We start from the raw sequence: 20,833 nt of genomic DNA on the forward strand, positions 1-20,833 counted from the left end.
CCTTTAGACAGATGAAAGTTGACATTAATAAAAGTTTTGGAAATTATTCTTACACTAGTCCATTTGAGTTAGATTTTCTTGGTTGGATATTTATGGCAATGGCAATTCAAGGCAGCATTTTCATGTTACTGAGATTTGTACTGAATGGACAGTCATATGAAAGACAATGGTAAGATTTCATTTAATACAATTAAAAATATGGTCAAAATACAGATACAATGATGCAATGTTATGTTACATTTTGCCTCACCATTCACTATAATGACATTCCAAACTTCAGTTGTGAATTCTCATTTCATATCATTTATAATCTATAAATCTATTTACTCTATATGCTGGTCAGTTCATTCTATGGCTTAGAACTGTTAACACTACATGCCAATTTCCAAATGTAATATTTTATAGAGCAGGTTTGAAAACGTTGCTTATCAGTCATAATTAGGACTTAACTTTATAGAATAATTGAAAGTTTTCATAAGAATACAATTTGTGGTCTTATTATGTAGAATTCTAATTGACACAATAAAAAAATAAATTCAGACGTGGAATGTTCTGTATATAGAATACCAACATGATAAAGTACAAAATATCAACAGTACATTGTCCTTGTTTTCAGCAAAGATACTGAATCACTACACAATGTTATGGAAGACCTGGATGTTGAGTTGGAACGCAAGAGGATACTTGAAGGAACAACTGTCAATGACCGGCTGCTATTGTACAACCTCAGAAAGTGTTACCAAATTGACAAAAACAAAAGTGTCATCGCTGTAAGAGATGTCTGTTTAGGAATACAAGATGGAGAGGTAAAATGTATTATTTTAATATTAAAAGTATTGTTTTTGTTGTTAGGAGCCATTATTACTGACTCATTTCTGTCCTGTCTGTTCTGTGTTATTTACAGTCTGTGTTTGGTTTTTTACTCTCTGGTGGCCTGGTGAGTTCTGCTTGAGTTCTTTCTGAGCCTGTGGATCCCAGCAGACACTCCTGCTGAGCCTTGCCTTGCTGGTGCTACAGTGTCTGAGTTCTTGGTGCTCTTGTGGAGTCTAGAGTGTTCCTGGTTCCAGCCAAGCCTGACAAAAGCGTCCAGAGTACCAGTCTGGCCCTGTGCCTGCACTTGCTCACAGTGTTACTTTGCTCTTTTGGGTATAAACTTGTGTATTGTTACACCTGGTCATTTGGATTAGTGTGTCACCTTTTGAGCATTGTTGCTCCCCTGGAGACTCTGGTGGTACCCCATCCTGTGTGGGTCATTAGTTAGTTTTACCTCTTACCATTTCCCCACCTCGGTGGATGCATTGTATTACCAAAATGACCTGGCGGCATCGCGAGCGGAGCTGGCATAACCAGCTCCATTGAATGCGGCTGTTATAGGTGAAGCCTAGCACTGCACGTGTCCACCGACCATGGCTAGAGGCAATGGAGTTAGGGTTCAGGTTTGCTGGTACCCTCCAAAGTCCTAACAGTTGTCTTTTGTTTTGGTTTTAACAAAAACAGCTTTGATGTTTTGGTTTCAGTTTATTAAAATTGCTAAAACCATCTGAAATCATGTAATTCTGACTTACTTTTGTTCCTGCAGAATTATTAACCCCAATAACATTAATTTCCAGTATATCCAGTCACAATATTGTCCACCAATATTGGATAAAGGCTGGCTGACTAAAGTGACAGAGCAGAGGCATAAACACATTGCAGTTACTTTAATATAGCACATCTGTGAAACATTGCTAATTATCAGTGGCAGACATGATGTCAGTTTAATGAACTACAGTATACAAAAATAATGTTTATAAAAGAAGAAACTGCATGGCAGTGCAGGGAAATGAAGTGGAATATGTAGGGGCATTGAACTCGATTAGTTTAATTTATTGATTAAGTAAATTAAATATATTTTATAATATTTTTTTGAGAAACTGAGATAATGCCATAAAAATATATAAGCTTAACAGCCAAGGAATCCTGACAAGGGATAAAAAAGAAGAGAAGAAAATTAATAGTTGCATTGCAGTGTTGCATAAGCCAAATCAGCTTATATTACACAGTAATAAATATTAAGAGGCTGGCTTGCTGTCCATAGTACTGTGCCCCCTTGTCTTAATTGGGTAACACACCCCTGTAGTACATTTACTGTATGTGGTTCACCAGAGATTTTAAGTATGAGGAACAATAAACAGATTTTTCGTAAATTTAGCACACAATTTTTTCATGTTTGAATTTTCTTTGGGCCCTTTTGCCCACCCTTTTGTTGTATATTGAGAAGGACATGCACAGTTTAACATACCAAGCAACAGGAACTACCACTTTTGGCACAGGTCTTTATCATATAATTTGTAATTAATTTTAATAAACAGAATTCTTTCCACATTTATTGGAAGGACTGCCACCAATCATAAATGAGGAGGTTGGTAATGTTAGTCTTGTTGGTGGAGATTGCAGTGGAAAGAACGGCTGCCAATGGTGGTTTACCTACTTTGATACAACTAACATTCTCCTCCTGGATGTGATAAACTTCTTGTATAACACATTTATCATTAACATCTTCATTAGCATAAAATATAAAGATTTTTCCCTCAACATTTTCCCCTCAATATATACTGTAGCATTTCCACCGTAGTATTCTCAGTTCCATGTCTAATTAATCACTAACCTTAATTTAATTACTACACATCCTTATATTTGCAGAGTTTCAAATGGTGGAAGGAAATTTCTCTATGATTACAGTTTCAGAAACAAAAATGTTTGACTTAACTAATATAGACATTACTAGACTAAACACAGTCTTGGTGTCCTTTTTGTGTACTTATTTGTATGTTTTAAAAGTAGCACACTAGGTATTGAATGCAAGGTTACAGAATATGCCTGATAGTATTTGGCCCTGGCTTTTGCAACAGCAGTACATTTTCCTCTCAGACTCATAATATTATTGATAGATGAAGTTTCCTAAGCCTTCATAAAATGCTGTTTAGAGTTGAGGTGCCCTTTCTTACATCTTAAATAGATATTGAAAAAGTAATAGGAATGGTAGCAGCTGCAGCACTAGTATGTGGATGTTCCTGCTCATTTATAAACTCCTTCATGACTGAATTAATTATTATTTAATTGAAATTTTATAGAAATGACAGACTCTTGACTCTAAATTGCAAAAGAGCAGAACCTATTGATCAATTTTAATATTAAGAATCTGTTTCTTGTACACAGATGTTGGTATGTAACATATCAAGACCAGACAACTATTTTTTTTATTTATGTAACACAACCTCACCTAAACTGCCATGGCATTCTCTAGCTCAGGCATTCCCAACCACGGTCCTCAAGGCACACCAACAGTGCAGGTTTTAGTGATATCCAGGCTTCAGCACAGATGGTTTAATCAGAATCCCTCAGATACTAATTAAGTCACCTGTGCTCAAGCCTGGATATCTACAAAACCTGCACTGTTGGTGTGCCTTGAGGATCGTGGTTGGGAATGCCTGCTCTAGCTGTTAGCAGATTTGACTTAGACATGCCCAGAAAATGGTCCAGATACAGTACACCGGTCACTCACTTTGTAAATAAGTGTGTGACTCTGAATGCTACTACTTCCACTATCATACTGCTCATACTGCTACTATTATAATACTTTGACATTTACTGCTACTGCTGCTTTTGCTACTATTACTGCTGTGACTACTACTATCCCTCTATTACTGTATTAATACTGCTGCTATACCTACTGATACAATTATCACTACAGTCCTACTGCTACTACTGTTACAGTACAACTACTACTGCTATTACTAAAAATGTTGCTACTACTGCTGTTGCTACTGCTACTATTATTAGTACTATTGCTGAAACTACTATTATTACTACTGCTACAGTACTACTGCTAAGAGGATTGCTGCTAACACTACCGCTACTAATGATACTGCTGCTGCTACTATTACTACTTCTACTACTACTATTACTACAGTACTACTATTACTGCTATTATTTCTACTGCTACTACTAGTACTACTACTTCAATACTACTACTACTACTACTAGTACTACTACTACTACTATTTTTTTATTTCTTCTGAAAAGAAAAATAAAAAGTTTCTAAAATGGTCTGGACTTTTTTTAGCCACAAACAAATACCTTTCATAGCATCACTGTTTACAATGGCCAAAACTGAAAATTAAATATAAATGGGCCTTAAATATACCTATGTATCCTATCCATATACCATTTTATATGCATATTCCTAAAAATTTTAATTTTCGATTTATGTCACCTGCATCCACAGTAAATATTCTCCAAATTATATAGAAGACATTTACTGCAAAGCCAATATATCCATTTCTACTCACTTCTTCATTATCAATAGGCCTTGGTTACAATAACAACATTTTGACTTGTGTATAGTGACAATTATCCTGAGTTCACTGGATACATCATAGTGTTACATTAGGTTCTGGATACATCATAGTGTTACATACTGTACAAGGTCTATGCACCACATGCCTAATGTCCACTGTTGTTAGATCTCTCAATAACTTAAATTTGCAACTCGATCTTTATTTTTGATACTAAAGTATTCATACTATTTTCCTTCAACACCTAGCGTCCCCTCCACGGAGCCTTCCTATTTCTTCAGCCATAAGGGTCATTGGGGTAGATTTATCAATATTTGTTTTTCATTCCTTAAATGCCTAGGCCTGCTTCACCATGTTATCGCGTTGAAGTGGGCCCGACCATCGGCTGCATGTATTAATCATGTGACATTCATTATGGGAGTGCGTTATCATTCCCTGATGGGGATACGTGTCCTCCCATAACATCTGTGCGTCCCTCCATGCTGTGTTGCACTGCGCATCTACTGATTTTTATTTCTAGCTCTGTGTCCTCGGTGCATGCACAGTTGTATTTTGAGGACACCAGGGACAAACAGGAACTGTGGAGGAGATGCTAGGTGTTGAAGGAAATCAATAAAGTTTATTGGAAAAAAAACCACACAGTAGTCTTGTAGCATCACCTCAGGATGTCAAAGTGGTAAATAAGAATATATGAAGCCGGCTGCCACATCAACATTTCATACATTGCCATTTTATAGAGAGGTACAAGTAGAAAATATAGCATTGCTAAAGAGGCACAAGACCCATAGCACCACTCGTTAAACACCCACATCACGACATTGAGAGATCAGGGGAAGCACTATCCCCTGACATAACATACAGGCATATACCCCTGATCACTGTATCATACATCTACCCCACAGTATCTAAATTACACAAAACTCAGCAAACAATTAATTTATAGGAACCAGAGGCGTAGCAAGGGCGGTGTCGGCGGAGCACACGCTCCAGGCACCGGAATATAGCAAGGCGCCGGAGCCGTGCCAGCACCGCCAGCTTGCTCGCTCCCCTGCTCACTGCCCTGCTCGCTTTCCCGCCCGCTCCCTTGCTTCCCCGCCCGCCCGCTCGCCCGCTCCCTCACCCACCCGCTCCCTCACCCACCCGCTCCCTCACCCACTGTGTCCACTATCCGGCCCGGGAGAAGTGTTGCTATGTAAAAGTCATATCTCCCGCTGGACAGCGCTAGCCAATAGGCGCTTGCGGTCCAGCAGCCAATCAACTGGTGGCTGCTGGACAGCTAGCACGGTCCAGCTGGAGATATGAATTTTACATAGCTAGCAACACTTCTCCCGGACACACACAGCGGGGAGCTGGGAGCGGGCAGGCCTGGCGACAGGGGAGGGGGTGCACGCATGCTGTATCTGTCAGCCGGGCCCCCTGACGGCTCGGGCATTGGGGGGGGGCTGAGTAAGGTGTACTCCCTCCTACACACTACTGCTCCCACCCTCCCTCCCTCCTACACACTACTGCTCCCACCCTCCCTCCCTCCTACACACTACTGATCCCACCCTCCTACACACTACTGATCCCACTTTCCCACACACTACTACTCCCACCCTCCTACACACTACTGATCCCACTCTCCTACACACTACTACTCCCAGCCTCCCTCCCTAGCGGGCTGCTGCACAGTTCTGTCCCCCTTGGCAATGAGCAAATTCAGTCCCCCTTGGCATCGAGCATGTAGCCCCTTGACATCGAGCATGAAGCCCCCGGCATTGAGCATGTAGGTAAGTGGCAAATGTGTAATGGGCATTGCGGAGTGTTATATAGTATGTCATGGGCATTGCAGAGTGTTATATAGTATGTCATGGGCATTGCGGAGTGTTTATATAGTATGTCATGGGCATTGAGGAGTGTTATTTAGTATGTCATGGGCATTGAGGAGTGTTATATAGTATGTCATGGGCATTACGGTGTGTTATATAGTATGTCATGGGCATTACGGTGTGTTATATAGTATGTCATGGGCATTACGGTGTTTTATATAGTATGTCATGGGCATTGTGGAGTGTTTATATAGTATGTCATGGGCATTGCGGAGTGTTATATAGTATGTTATGGGCATTACGGTGTGTTATATAGTATGTCATGGGCATTGCAGAGTGTTTATATAGTATGTCATGGGCATTGCAGAGTGTTATATAGTATGTCATGGGCATTGTGGAGTGTTTATATAGTATGGCATGGGCATTGAGGAGTGTTATATAGTATGTCATGGGCATTACGGTGTGTTATATAGTATGTCATGGGCATTGCGGAGTGTTTATATAGTATGTCATGGGCATTGCGGAGTGTTATATAGTATGCAATGGGCATCATGTGTGGGCCTATCTGTAATTGGAATTACAAAGTTCACTAAAATGTGCAATGGGCATTACGGTGTGTGTGGTATAATGTTGGCCGTGCCCGCTTTTCACTACGCAGGAGCCTCACCTACTACAAATTGGAGGGGGAGGGGGGGTGCGAAATATGCCCCTGCTCCGGGCGCCGTGGCACCTAGCTACACCACTGATAGGAACAGTAATAGAATAGAATAGAATTCCTTTATTCGTCTCACAATGGAGAAATTTACAATTGTTACAGCAAGGTTCAAGTACAGATAAGGGTGAAAATAGCAAATAAAATAAGAAGTCCAAACAATATAAATCTAGAATCTAAGAACATGTAGGTCTCTACAGACCATGACAGTTGTACATTCTGATTGCAGCAGGTAGAAAAGACCTGCGGTACCTCTCCGTTGAGCATCGAGGGTGAAGCAACCTATCACTGAAAGTGCTACACAGATCCGTCAAAATATTTTTGAGAGGGTGTGAAGCATTATCCAATAATGATGTTATCTTGCTGATCATTCTCCTCTCACCCACAATCTCTACAGAATCCAAAGGCATTCCTAGGACAGAACTGGCCTTCCTTACCAGCCTGTTAAGTCTCTTATTGTCGGCTGTTGAAACACTGCTGCCCCAGCAGACCACTCCGTAGAATATGGCTGATGCCACTACACAGTCAAAGAAGGAAATATCAGAAATCATATGCACAATTTCAGTATTTCATTCATATATTTTTGTTACAACACATTACAGACTGCAGCATGCAGTAGTATGACAACCTTTTTAAACAATGAACCAATTTCTATTTTAATGTGAGCTGAATAGATATATCATCAGACCGTCTATGAATAAATACATGTCTATTAATTGAATCTAGGATATCAGGTAGCTTAAACATCATTTATTGGAGCACTTTAGATTTAATGACATTCATGGGTTTTAAATAACTGTCACTAGTGTGATCATACAGCCTTTATTACATGTATTTCTACTAAATTAGAAACATTAGACAGGCTAAGCATTTAGAGAGCTTAATGAAATGACATAAAAACTAGAAACAAAATCTTTTCTAACATCAAATAGCAATATTGAAGCATAAATGTCACAATTATAACAAAATGACTGTAAAATAAAATGAAACAAAAAAAATGCATTACATGTATTAATTATGGAAGTGGATAATGTGGCTAGCTCTGTTATAGCAAACAAATACTAAAAATCACATTTCCAATATTTCCAATAGTATTTGATAGTACAGTACATTTATTTTTGCTAGTATTTCAAATATTATTGTGCACCAATCATAACATATCTTTTCTTTGTTCAAATATAATGAATATCAGTTGTAAGTTGTTGAAGCCATTAATCTTTTAACATTTTGGCGAAATTATTGTAGCGGTCTTCAATTTTGGAAAATGTCCTGTGTGGTTGGCTTCTTCTAGTGTATACTGTATGTATTATTTAAAATAATCATTAAAATGCAGAAATACCAGAACCTTGAAAACAAATGACAAAGATAAAAGTTTTCATTAATTATGACAAACACAGAAACAGACTTATAAATACTGTGAAACTGAAAAGAGAGTTTTCTATATTTATGATAACCATAGATATTTAGATTATATGATTGTATATTACAATAAGAATTTTACAGTATCATTTACATTTACAAATTTAAACTTTTTTACTAGGTGGAGCAAATCTTATGACACAAACACTGCGTTAAAATGACTTTACAGATCAATTGTCAGAAATAATAAATTGCTTACCAAAGTATTTAAACCTGTCACAAATTTAACTTTTTAAATAATCAGACTGATCTTGACTAGTGCTTGACAGTAGCAACTCTTGTTTACAGTAAAGTACTATACTTTACTAAACATACATCTCTCAATCACCTTTGGCCTTTGGATCTGCATATTTACTGCACCTAGTATTTTGAATTTATGGGAGGACCCCACTTGCTTTTTTTTTATATAGTATTTTTTTATTTATTTGAATCAATTTCATAGCACAAAACAATCCAATACTTTCACAGTCATTTGACATGTTTACACATACCCACCATTAAAACAGACATTAATAACCATTTGCTGTCATACAGATCACAACAATTTTAAACACAACATATAACATTTTCTATTTACCTAACTCCCCCGCCTCCGCCTACCTCCCCCCCTCCCTAGGTTTGTCCTTTACTCCCTATCACTTGACTTCTAAATACTTCCTTTCCTTTCTCTAATTACTTTGCTATGTCTTTTCTTACATGATGTTATTGCTTTGTCACTTGTCTTACCCCACCCTATCTGCGTTATCTTCCAGGTAAACATTTATTATGCATACTATTTTTTTCACCCTTATAGTATTTCGACTTCAGCCATCTGTCCTACACTTGATTACATTTTTCCATATTATTTCGCTTTGTGTACATATATCTTTCATGCTTTAGTGTGCTATTTACTAGGTTAACCCATTGTGTGATATTGGGACTATCCGTCGCCAACCATTTCCTAATTATTAGTGTTTTTATAAGTGACAATACATTTTCAATAAATTGTGTTTGTGTTTATTTAATCCCTGCTGGGGCATTATACTCAGACTTCCCATTTAAATTGAATTGCCCAATCCCAAGATTTTTAATAATTTGCCCTACTTTTTCCCATACCATTAGTACCTTCCTACATTGCCATATCCTGTGTATAAATGTTCCTTTACATGCACTACATTTGGGGCATAGTTCATTCTTGCTTTTATCATATTGTCTTAGTCTTACTGTAGTTACATAAACCCAATAAAATATAAATAGATGTATTTGTTGTTGTCTAATAACATACGTTGCCCTAGTCGGGGATGCCAGTGCCTTACTCCATTCATGTTCCGTTATATCCCCTACATCCTGGCACCATTATTTTTTATTTTTTCCCACCTGTTTTTTTATCTGACCTACTAACATTTTATATATCCTTGAGACCCTCACTTCCTTATCAGCTACTAACATTTGTATATTACTGTATATGCGCTACTTCCATATGTCGCATGCAGACTACATCTCAACTGTAGGTATCGAAAAAACAACTTCTTATCTACATTATATTCTCTTACTAGTTGATCGATTTTTTTTATATTACCACCAATATACACCTGACCAACCATTTCTATGCCAAATCTCCCCCAACTCATTTTAGTTTCCCGGTTCTTTATACTACTTTCTTTTCTCCTCTATTGGCCCATATTGGTATTTCTGGATCGATACCCTCGTACTCCAGTACTCTATTTGCATATTCCCATAATTTTTTTGCTTGTTTAATTAGTGGCACATTCTTGTTCCCATTATTACTATCCAATATAATTTGTTTTGGTGTGTATCCACTTTTGACTTGTTCTACAATTCTTTTAACATTTTCTTCACATTCACCTCTCACCCATTCCCTTAAATGCCATATTTGGGATGCTATGTAGTAAAGTCTAAAATGGGGAAGACCCAGTCCTCCTTTATTCTTATTTCTAACTATGGTACCTATTTTAATTCTTGCCCTCTTTTTCCCCCAAATAAAGGACAACGTAATACTATATAGTATTTTAAATATCTTATTTGGGATGTATATGGGAGATTGGTGAAAAGAATACAACATTTTAGGAAGGACCACCATCTTTATTCAATTTATTCTACCTGTTACTGTTCACCCATGTTTTTGTTTTTACCTGGTACTATTTTATCAAGGGTTCTATATTAAGTTTAACTAATTATTCTGGCTGATTTGAAATATATACCCCCAAATATTTCATATTTTCCATCCATTTCAAAGTTGTTTCACACCCCTGGTTTTGGGGGCATTTACCCCTAAAAGGTATTATATTTGATTTTGACCAATTTATCCTAACTCCTGAGTGTTCTCCATATTCCTCTACTTTCTTTAATACTTTTGATAATTCCACTGTATGGTTAGAAAGATAGATCAGCATATCTTCAGCATATCACAGAGTGATATTAATTGTTTATTTACTCCCCCCTGACCTAACCCTCTAAGCTCCTTAGTCTGTCTCAAAGCACATGCAAGGAGTTCTATTGCCAGATTGAACAGCGTCGGGGACAGTGGGCATCTCTGCCTTGTCCCTCTTGCCAATACAAATGGTTCTGTGACAAATCCATTCACCTGGACTCTTGCTCTTGGAGCTTGATAAAACATTCTGATCCATTTGATAAATTGTGTTCCAATCCCAGTTTTTTCCAATACTGCCCAGAGACATTCCCACTTTATGCTGTCGTATGCTTTAGCCGCATCTAAAGATGTAATTGCTGCCAGCCCCACCTGGATATTAACATGGAACCTTCTAATATTCAGAGCTGTGCTTTACACAGAACCTTGTTTGGTCCACATGGATGATTTTCCTGGTTACCTTCTCTAATCTGTTTGCCAATACCCTGGCTAATATCTTAATATCTGTGTTAATTAAGGAAATTGGTCTGTCGGACTCAGGTGACCTAAGATCTTTACCTTCCTTTGGGAGCACTATTATTTTGGCTTCATTCATTGAGTCAGGAAGCTTACCTTCTTGCATACTTTTATTAAACATTTCTGTTAATTTGGGAGACATTATATCACTAATTTTTTTGATAAATTTCCGATGGTAATCCATCCCCCACCGATGCTTTCCCACTCTGAGATGTTTTTATAGCTAGTTTTACCTCCTCAACTATTATGGGTTGTTCCAAACTGTTATACTGAACCCTATTAATAGTAGGTAGTTCTATCCCTGCTAAGTACTTATGTATTACTGCAGACCCACCTACTGTTGTGGTGGCATATCATTTCTTATAGTATTGTAAAAATACTTGTGCTATTTCTGGCATTGTATTTACCATCTTTCCTTGGCCGGAGTCTATTTATGTTACAATTTGCGATGTTCTATCCCCTTTGGCCAGGTTTGCCATATAACTTCCTGGCCTATCAAACAGCATGTATTTATTATGTGAGAGGAATGACTGTACTTCCTCCATCCATGTTTCTTTTATTTTTAACCAATTCTCTGTTGCTTTATCTTTTTTTCTTGCCAATATTGAATTTCAAGTGCTCTACTCTCTTTCTCAAACTCCACAGTTTTTTCTCTAGCCAATTTTTTAAACTGGCCAATTCTCTTTATTAATGCGCCCCTAAATGTTTCTTTCCCGGCATCCCAGACTATCTCCTGTGGAGCTGAACCCTCATTATTCATCACCTCCAGTTCCTCTCCCATCTGCTCCAACCATGATGGATGACATCTCCACATTTTGCACCCTGTTACTAAGGTTTGTCTAACAGTAGAATACCTTTTCTACTTGGGGTACCATATTATCATCCATCAGGGCCATATCAATCTGGGACAGGGCGTGATATGAATGAGAATAGCATGATAAGGACTGTTTCATTGGATGTCTATCCCTCCACAAGTCTTTCCATCCTATTTCATTTTAAAATTTATTCCCCATATTTCTTAAATTGCCACCTCTTGACCATCTATCTAAACTAGGGTCCAGTACATTTTTAAAATCCCCTACACATAATACTGCTGCTCCCTCTGATTTGGCAACTACTTCCACTGCTCTCTGTAGTACCTCATATTGAAATGGTGGAGGGATATACACGGCCAAAAGGCATACCTGAATGTTATGTATTTGACATTGTAAGAATATATACATGCCCCTTGAGTCTACTTCCTGCCTCTTACATACAAATGGCAAGTTCTTATGAATTAATACTGTTACTCCTCTGGAAGTATTTGAGAAACTCGAGTGGAACATCCTTCCTACCCATGCTGTCTTAAGGGACATTGTCTTATCTCCAATCAAATGGGTTTCACCCAAACATACCACCGCTGCCCCGTATTGTTTAATTTGATTCATCACGTTAGCCCTCTATCTTATAATTTAACCCTCTTACATTCCAGTATAATATTTTCACGATGTTTATGTATCTTTTTTGTTTTCCCTCTACCTCTTCCATATTTCCCATTTTCCAAACGACAAGCTTTAATTTGTAATCAGGTTGTAACGGACAAGCCCCTCTTCGCTCCCTCTCCCTGTATACCACCCCACCTGTAGTATACCTTGAGTCCAGTTTCAAAACCTCCCCCCACCCCCATCCTACACAGACATCGCCTTTGTTCACCCTATCCAACATACACACTACAATAGCAATATCTATTGTTTCCAAGATCACTCTCACAAGTGGTCTCCCTGACATAGCTCTATTTTCCTTTTCTTTTTACCTTACATGTATCATATTGAGGAGAGAGAGAGAAAAAAAGGGGGTCGCTTTTTCTCTTTTTTATACCATAGTCTACTTATTTAGCACTTTGCCCCCTGTTCCTCCAGATTCTTCTTGTATAACAAACAAATCATTTTTTCACCTCCTACTCCTCTCTGTTCTCTCTCCTATATTAAACATTATATCAACAGTATGGGGAGAGAGAAAGAGAAGAAAGAAAAAAAGAACACGTTATACACATTATTTCAGAGCCATATGCTAAAATGCAGCCTCTTTACTTATATCCTGGGTTCTTTTCTCTTACCTGATATTTTACGCCCATCCAGCCATAGATATACTTCCTCTGGGCTAGTAAAAAATTTTGTTTGACCATCCACAATTATTCTTAGCTTTTCCGGGAATAATATTGAGTATTGGATACCCATTTCCCTTAATCTCCTTTTTATGTTCACAAATTGTATCCTGTCCTTTTGCACTTCCTTAGCAAAGTCTGGGAAAAACATATTATTGGAACCATTGATCATAATTTGCATTTGATTTCTGGATATGGGAATTATACTGTCCCAATCTCTATAGTTTAGTAGTTTCGCAATCATTGTCCTGGGTGACGCTCCCTGGGTTGGGGTCTTAATGGTACTCAATGAGCTCTTTCCACACAGAACTGCGCTGAGAATGACTCTTTACCAAACTGGGTGGTCAATCAATTTTTATAACCAACCCTCATGGTCACCTCCTTCGGTTTTCATCCTAATTTTGTTTTGGAACAATCGCCCCTCCATTTCTGCTAACTAATTCTGAACCACTGAGACAGGTCCTGTGGGGTCTTTAATTTGTGCCACTAATAGGCGCTGTGTATCTTCCAATTGTGAAATTATAGTTTCAACTTCTGTGACTCTCAGTTGTACAGTATATTAACACTATGGTTTTTCACTGGTGTGCCTCACTGGGCTTTATAGCTTATGCTAGTTTTTTGGGGTGCCGCACCCTGCACCTTGATATAGTGCAAGGGACCCCCAATATACAGAGAAGCCTTGACGTGGCTTGGGGGCATATCATATCACGTAGTGTTCAAGATTGGTTACTAATACCATTCATTGAGCTGGGGGAACTATGGGCCTTATTCTAGTTCACTCTTTCTGACAAAATCCTTCTTAGATGGACAAAACCATGTGCACTGCAGGTGGGGCAGATGTTACTTGTGCAGATATAATTAGATTTGGGTGGGGTTTTACTTCAAAGTGAGATCTACATTGCAGTGTAAAAATAAAGCAGTCAGTATTTTTCCTGCACAGAAACAAAATAACTCACCCAAATCTAATTCTCTAAGCACATTTTACATCTGCCCCTCTGCAGTGCACATGGTTTTGTCCATCTAAGAAGGATTTTGTCAGAAAGAGTGAACTAGAATAAGGCCCTATGTCTTGTTTTACTTACTCAGTATTAAACCCTCCCTTGCATGCACCTGTGTGGTATTACTGAACTAATTGAACATCTACCACTATCCATATGTAACATAGGACTAGTATCAGCTCCAGTTGTGGGGCTTAAGCATTCAAAATTCAATTAGGGGATGCATACCAACAGCCAGTGAGTCCCATCTGGTGATGTTTGAGGGTGGCAGTTGAAATGGCTCCCACATTTAAATATTGGACAGCAACTGAGCAGCTACTGTGTGGGACACATCTTTACATACAGTAGCCTAAATTTTAAATGTAACGGTGGTGTCATGACAATTATATGATATCTTATGTGCATTAGTTTATATGAAAGGTGTAATGTTTTCTTCTTTTCAATTTTTTCTAGTGCTTTGGTCTTCTTGGCTTGAATGGGGCAGGAAAAAGCACCATTTTTAAAATACTTGTAGGTGAAGTTAACCAGACTTGTGGACGAGTGTTGGTAAAGACTACCAAAGGGTAACTGAAAACATTTGAATAGTTTGTTTCTAATGGTTACCATTCTGAATTTGATGATGTTTATATTTCAAGGGCAAGTAAAGCTACTATTTAATATTGAATTATAAAAAGTTGAGAAATATACATTATAAAGCTGAGGAGTTTATACTTACCCAATCATGTAAATTCTACCTTATAATAGGAATTTGATATGTTTGTAGGTATCTGCTGAACTAATGAAGCAGTTATTTATGTGAGGTCGGGATAATTTTATGCCCACCTTTTTTTAAATTCTATTTGTGTGTACGTATGACCAATTCACTTTCTATTACATTTCAACTTAAGAAACAAGCCATTTAAAATATGACTATACTTACAGTAGATGTACAGCTACTGCTCAAAATTATCATTATGAAATCTGAAATATCATTTGACAATCACTCCCCTTATTTGTTTAAATGTAAATTTATTTAATAACATTTTCTTAAACTCATTTACTGTAGGTCTGCAGACTTTTGAACACCCACAATGCCATAGGTTACCTTGTAAATCCTTGTTCTTCCCTGCATTTTGGAAAAAATGGGGTACTTATATGTTAGTTGGGCGCCCACTATAGTTAGTACGCTCATACCCCCACTATCCATGTCGACATGGAGTTGATTTTATATAGTGTGGTGAGCGCAGCGAGCCACTGAGCCCAAAGCGTGAGATTTGGAGAACAACAGGTCCCAGCATGTAGGGCAATAAAAATTCTCACAGCTTATTATTTGGCCCATAATGTACTTAATTTTTTGACACAATAGTTACATTATAAAATATTGTTTTTAAATTCTAGAAGGGTACTTAAGCATTTCTAATCTGTTTTCCAATGTAGGAATAAAGTAAACATCCTTTCTGCTTGCACTGAAGATGTAATAATAGGATACTGCCCACAGAAAGATGCCTTAGATAACCTTTTGACAGGATGGGAGCATCTTTATTATTATTGTAAACTTCGAGGCATTTCAAGCAAAAATATACAAGAGGTAAGCATATTTTTTTATATTAATCTTATGGACACAAGAATATGTTAACAATAAGTTAGTAGATCTACATAGTTTATTTTAAATCCAGTGACTAACATTAATTTCAATAGCTATAATAATGATAACTTCAGTAGTATAGCCTGATTGGACTTTTGCGACAAAGATGTATCAACCTTTAAAAAGTGAAAAAGTGGAGAGTGATAAACAACCAGCCAATCAGCTCTTACCTGTCATTTTTCAAACCCAGTCTGTAACATGACAGTTAAGAGCTGATTAGCTGGTTATTTATCACTTTCCATTTTATCACTGTTTGAAGCTTGATACATCTGGCCCAAATGGTGAAAACCTATTACCTGGAATTGCTGATCACAGGTAATAGTCTAACACAGGACTATTTTAATAGCCTTGATAAGCTGTCAGGAGCATAGGCGAATCTAGGGGGTGGTCCGGGGGTGCACAGCCCATTTTGTAGCTGAGGGATGGGGCTTTCCAACAAGCCCAGCCCCGTGTATCTAGCCCCCTGGGAACCGGAGATACTGCCAGGCAAAGCTGGGACATTTTCCCTATAGGATAACATGGGACCCGCTAATTACGACCCCCACCCAGTTCAACGGCTGCCAGTTCCCCCTTCGGCATCACTGAAGCTCGAGGTTGATCTCAGTCGAACCCAAATCGCTGGGCCTTCAATCTGATACCAGGCTGGATCCATATGGGTTAATTGGTTCCAGGGATATTGAGGTTAAACCGTTTTTTTTCATTTCTTAAATGTAATTTCATGACTGTTTATGTTCTTTGATGGCAGATTTCTCTGGAACCAAACAGCCCAGTTTCACGGGACCAAAATCATTCAAAGCCAACTCAAAAGTTCTTCAATATGATACTTGTCACATGTAAATGGGTCAGTTGGTTCCGAAGATATAGGGGGTTGGTTAAAGGGGGGGTAGGGAGAGGGGAGTGGTTGTCTCTCCCCCTCACACCAGAAAATGCAGGGACTAGGCTGGTGTATAAGGGAGGGGTCAGCCTGGGAATGTCCCTGCAAGATCCTGGGACCATATTCCCAGGTAAATCCCTGCATTTTCTGTTGTGAAAGGGGTATTATTTCAAACAGCCGTGACCTGCAGTGCTCTGAATACAGCCGGGCAGCCCCCTGCTCTCTGCCCAGCTGTCAAGGACTGTCACCCCTGCAGCTTCTGCTCCAATTCTTCTCCCCGCTTTTACCTCAGCCCACCCCCCCTTTAATCATGTGGTGCCGGCGCCTGGCGTGCTCCCCCGACGTCACGCACAACAACAGCGCGCACAATATTTCAAATGTCCACTCGTTTAGAGGGGACACCAGGAGGGGAGTGGGAGCGTGCTCTGCACTGCGCTCTGCTCCTCTCCCCATAGAAGCAGCTGCACCGCTCTCCATCTCTCCCTGCAGCAGCAGCGAAGGCTCATATAAAAATTTACAGTAAGTGGAACTTTTGGGGGCATTGCTTAAGGGACGCTACAAGTGGTGGTATGTGGGGGCATTACGCATAATGTGTGGCTTAATGTGTAAGGGGCATTACGGTGTGCAGCATCATGTGTAAGCGACATTATGTGTGCAGCATCATGTTTAAGGGGCATTATGTGTGCAACATCATATGTAAGGGACATTATGTGTGCAGCATATTGTGTAATGGGTACTATGGTGCGCGGCATCATGTATAATGGGTACTATGGTGTGTGGCATCATGTGTAATGGGTACTATGGTGTGTGCCATCATGTGTAATGGGTACTATGGTGCCATCATGCAAGAACCCCCTAGCAATGAGCACGTAGGTAAGCAGCACTTATGTGGCAAATATGTAATGGTCATTACGGTTTGTTATATAGTATGTAATGGGCATCATGATGTGTGGCACAATATGTAATGGGCATTATGGTGTGTGGCCTTATGTGTAATTGGCATTACGGCGTGTGGCTTTATGTGTAATGGGTATTACGGAGTTTGCTAAAATGTGTAATGGGCATTACTGTGTATGGTCTAAAGTGTAATACCACACCCCTTTTTGTGATGCCACGCCTCCTTCCCATGAGGCCACACCCCCTTTTTGACGCGCGGCTACACCGCGTAAAGGTCCCCCTGCTGTTGTATCTGGATCTGGGACCACCCATTACCATAACTCTAGATTCGCCTATGGTCAGGAGCCCCAGCTTCTCCGGGGCTTGGTTTGCCAGCCTCTGACAGGCAAAGCAAAATCCCCAAAGCAGCCCAGTTTTTAAATAAAATAGGTCTGCATCTTTGCAAAAACACACAGGTTTCTTAGAACCTATGTGTTTTGGGCTGAAGCTGGGCTTTTTATCAGGCGATCCAATAGGATAGCCAGGTATTTAGAAATGGCAAAACATCAGATGTTTTAGCGGTGGTAATAGCATTCTCCCTATCTGTGAATACAGTAGATCCTCAATGGCGAAGCAAGAATCCTGAGTTTTGCAGAGTGAGGTCTTTCATTGCTAAGAATGTCATTGCAATGAGTTAAAGATGTTGAAAGGGAACAGTTTTAGTGCTGCTAGGAGGAGGAGACTGGAGGCGCATTAGCTTTATCTAATGATAATAAAGGGTAAGGATGAAAAAGGCAGTGGCGCACTCACCCGGCGGGTATGGCTGGGACCGCTGCCCGTGCCAGGACTCCGTGACTCCGTCCCGCTGTGCGTCATCTGACTGCACCGCTGGTCAGCCATCCACTGAATAGGCCATGCTGGATCCACAGGCATGACGCCTGGCCCAGACTGGATCTTGGTTTGGATTTTCTAAAACACATATTTGTGTAGTGATGTTAATTTTGATTATGAAAAACGCAGTGCCAGCAATAGGCATGTAGTGGATTAAACATCCCCATCTGCGTGTCACACTTGGAAGCAGATGATTTGGGAATCCAATAGGCTGGTTAGGTTTGGCAGGGTTGGCTTGGTTTAATAGGGGCAGGAAGGGGAGGAGGCTGAGGCCCGGGGAGCAGCATGCGGGGAGTGGATCAGGAGACCCAGTGGAGTTATCGCGGCCGCCATCAGGCTGAAAACGGGCTGGCTGCTGAGAGGACCACCGCGGGCGCGAGCTAGGGACAGCAGGGTTTCGTGGCATGCTGAGGTAAAAGCAGAGCAAGGGAACTACACTCGGTAACTACAGCAGGAGCTCCCAGGGGCACTTCGACTCACCAGAAATTCAGCAGGAAGAAGAGGATGCCTCCTACCCTTCCTGCCCCTATTAAACCAAGCCAACCCTGCCAAACCTAACCAGCCTATTGGATTCCCAAATCACCTGCTTCCAAGTGTGACACGCAGATGGGGATGTTTTACCCACTACATGACTATTGCTGGCACTGCGTTATTCATATTCAAAATTAACATCACTACACAAATATGTGTTTTAGAAAATCCAAACCAAGATCCAGGGTGGGATTGTCATCCTATAGTAGGGTCACAATCTATAAAATAAATTAGGCTATTTAATTATGTATTTATTAACTGTTTCTTATGTATCTTATATCTCCAAGTCTGTCTGTTGTTACCCAGTTTGTTTTATCTCTGTTTACAATTGTAAAGCACAATGGAATCTGCTGCGCTATATAAGAAACTGTAACGGAATCTGCTGCGCTATATAAGAAACTGTAAATAAATATAGCGCACACATATTCTGTAGCGCTTTACAGAGAATATTTAAACATTCACATCAGTCCCTGCCCCACTGGAGCATACAGTCTATATTTCCTACCACATGTACACGCCCACACAGACATTCTAGGGTTAATTATTTGTTAGGAGCCAATTAACCTACCAGTATATATTTTGGATTGTGGGAGGAAACTGGAGTACCCAGAGTAAACCCACGCTGTGAGGCAGTAATTCTAATCATTAAACCATCCGTACTGCCCTTAAATGTTACCAAGGCAACAGAGGAATGGTATATTACTGGCCTAATGAATAGTGATAAGGTATCACATACAAATATATTTAATTAACAGATAAATGGTTGTGAAATAATAATATAATTAGCAAATGAAACATAAATGTAGTTACAAGATGATCATTAAATATATATTATTTTTCATTCAGTTCTTGCTTTCAGATACAAGCATTTATATAAGTCTAGCTCATTATATTTGATTAAAGATTAAAAAGAAGCACAGTATTTAACAATAATTAGAGTCCATTTTAATTGTTATGTTCAACAGTGTTTCTGCATAATTATCTTCCACAACAAAGCAATAGTACAAAAATAATTTTGCTAATAAGATGTTATTCAAAACATGTTTTTGAAAGTAAAGCCTTTAGCACATTGAAGGAGTTCAGCACACGCAAATTAACAGTAATGCTGCTTTCCCACTGCCAAACCTTCTTTGACCCGATTTTTTAAATGTTTCTTTAAATGGGTCAAAGCAGGTTTTAATCCGTTCCCACTGCATGTAGTAAGCAGAATATTACTGGTTAATTACCGTTTTTGTACGTTTCACATTGAACCCGTTGTGAAAGGTACAAAACGGTAATTAACCAGTAATATACCCACCCCCTCCCCTGGTACCTGTCCTGCACCCCCTCCCCTGGTACTTACCTGTATGGGGATACGGGCAGCAGGGTTTGCGCATTGCTGGGTGGGCAGTGGGGTCCAATATGGGCACGGTACTTCGGGTCCCTCCCTGCGGCTGATGGATGCTAGGCAGCTGGGTCCATCTTGCATGGGCACAGTGCTTTGGGTGCTGGTGGTGCAGTGGGGTCCATCCGGGGTCCATATGGCTGATGGGAACTAGTAGTTCCCACTATGCGTATGTCTAATGAGCTCCGTGCATATGAATACGTCGCTCATTACATATGCACATATGTAATGAGCGGCTCATTCATATGAACTAGTTACCATCAGCCGCAGAAACTGCCCGGACGCCGTATGGACCCCGCTGCACCACCAGCACCCGCAGCACCGTGCCCATGCGGGATGGACCCTGCTGCCT

General features: G+C 39.6%; 1 protein-coding gene across 1 annotated transcript; it reads left to right on the forward strand.

The window, feature by feature from the left end:
• Positions 1-11: 11 nt before the first annotated feature.
• Positions 12-14,868, forward strand: LOC146005748 (glucosylceramide transporter ABCA12-like). Its single transcript, XM_083145177.1, has 3 exons — positions 12-169; positions 617-806; positions 14,755-14,868. Exons 1-3 carry the CDS (start codon positions 12-14, stop codon positions 14,866-14,868), a joined length of 462 nt encoding a protein of 153 aa, XP_083001303.1.
• The last annotated feature ends 5,965 nt before the right edge of the window (positions 14,869-20,833 follow it).

Source organism: Crinia signifera, chromosome 5 (assembly GCF_055691185.1).
Source record: "Crinia signifera chromosome 5, ASM5569118v1, whole genome shotgun sequence".
Taxonomy (NCBI): domain Eukaryota; kingdom Metazoa; phylum Chordata; class Amphibia; order Anura; family Myobatrachidae; genus Crinia; species Crinia signifera.

Coding starts and splice junctions, on each gene's coding strand:
- LOC146005748 (XM_083145177.1), top strand. CDS start 12: ATGAAAGTTGACATTAATAAAAGTTTTGGAAATTATTCTTACACTAGT. Junction 170..616: donor CAGTCATATGAAAGACAATG/GTAAGATTTCAT, acceptor CCTTGTTTTCAG/CAAAGATACTGAATCACTAC. Junction 807..14,754: donor TAGGAATACAAGATGGAGAG/GTAAAATGTATT, acceptor AATTTTTTCTAG/TGCTTTGGTCTTCTTGGCTT.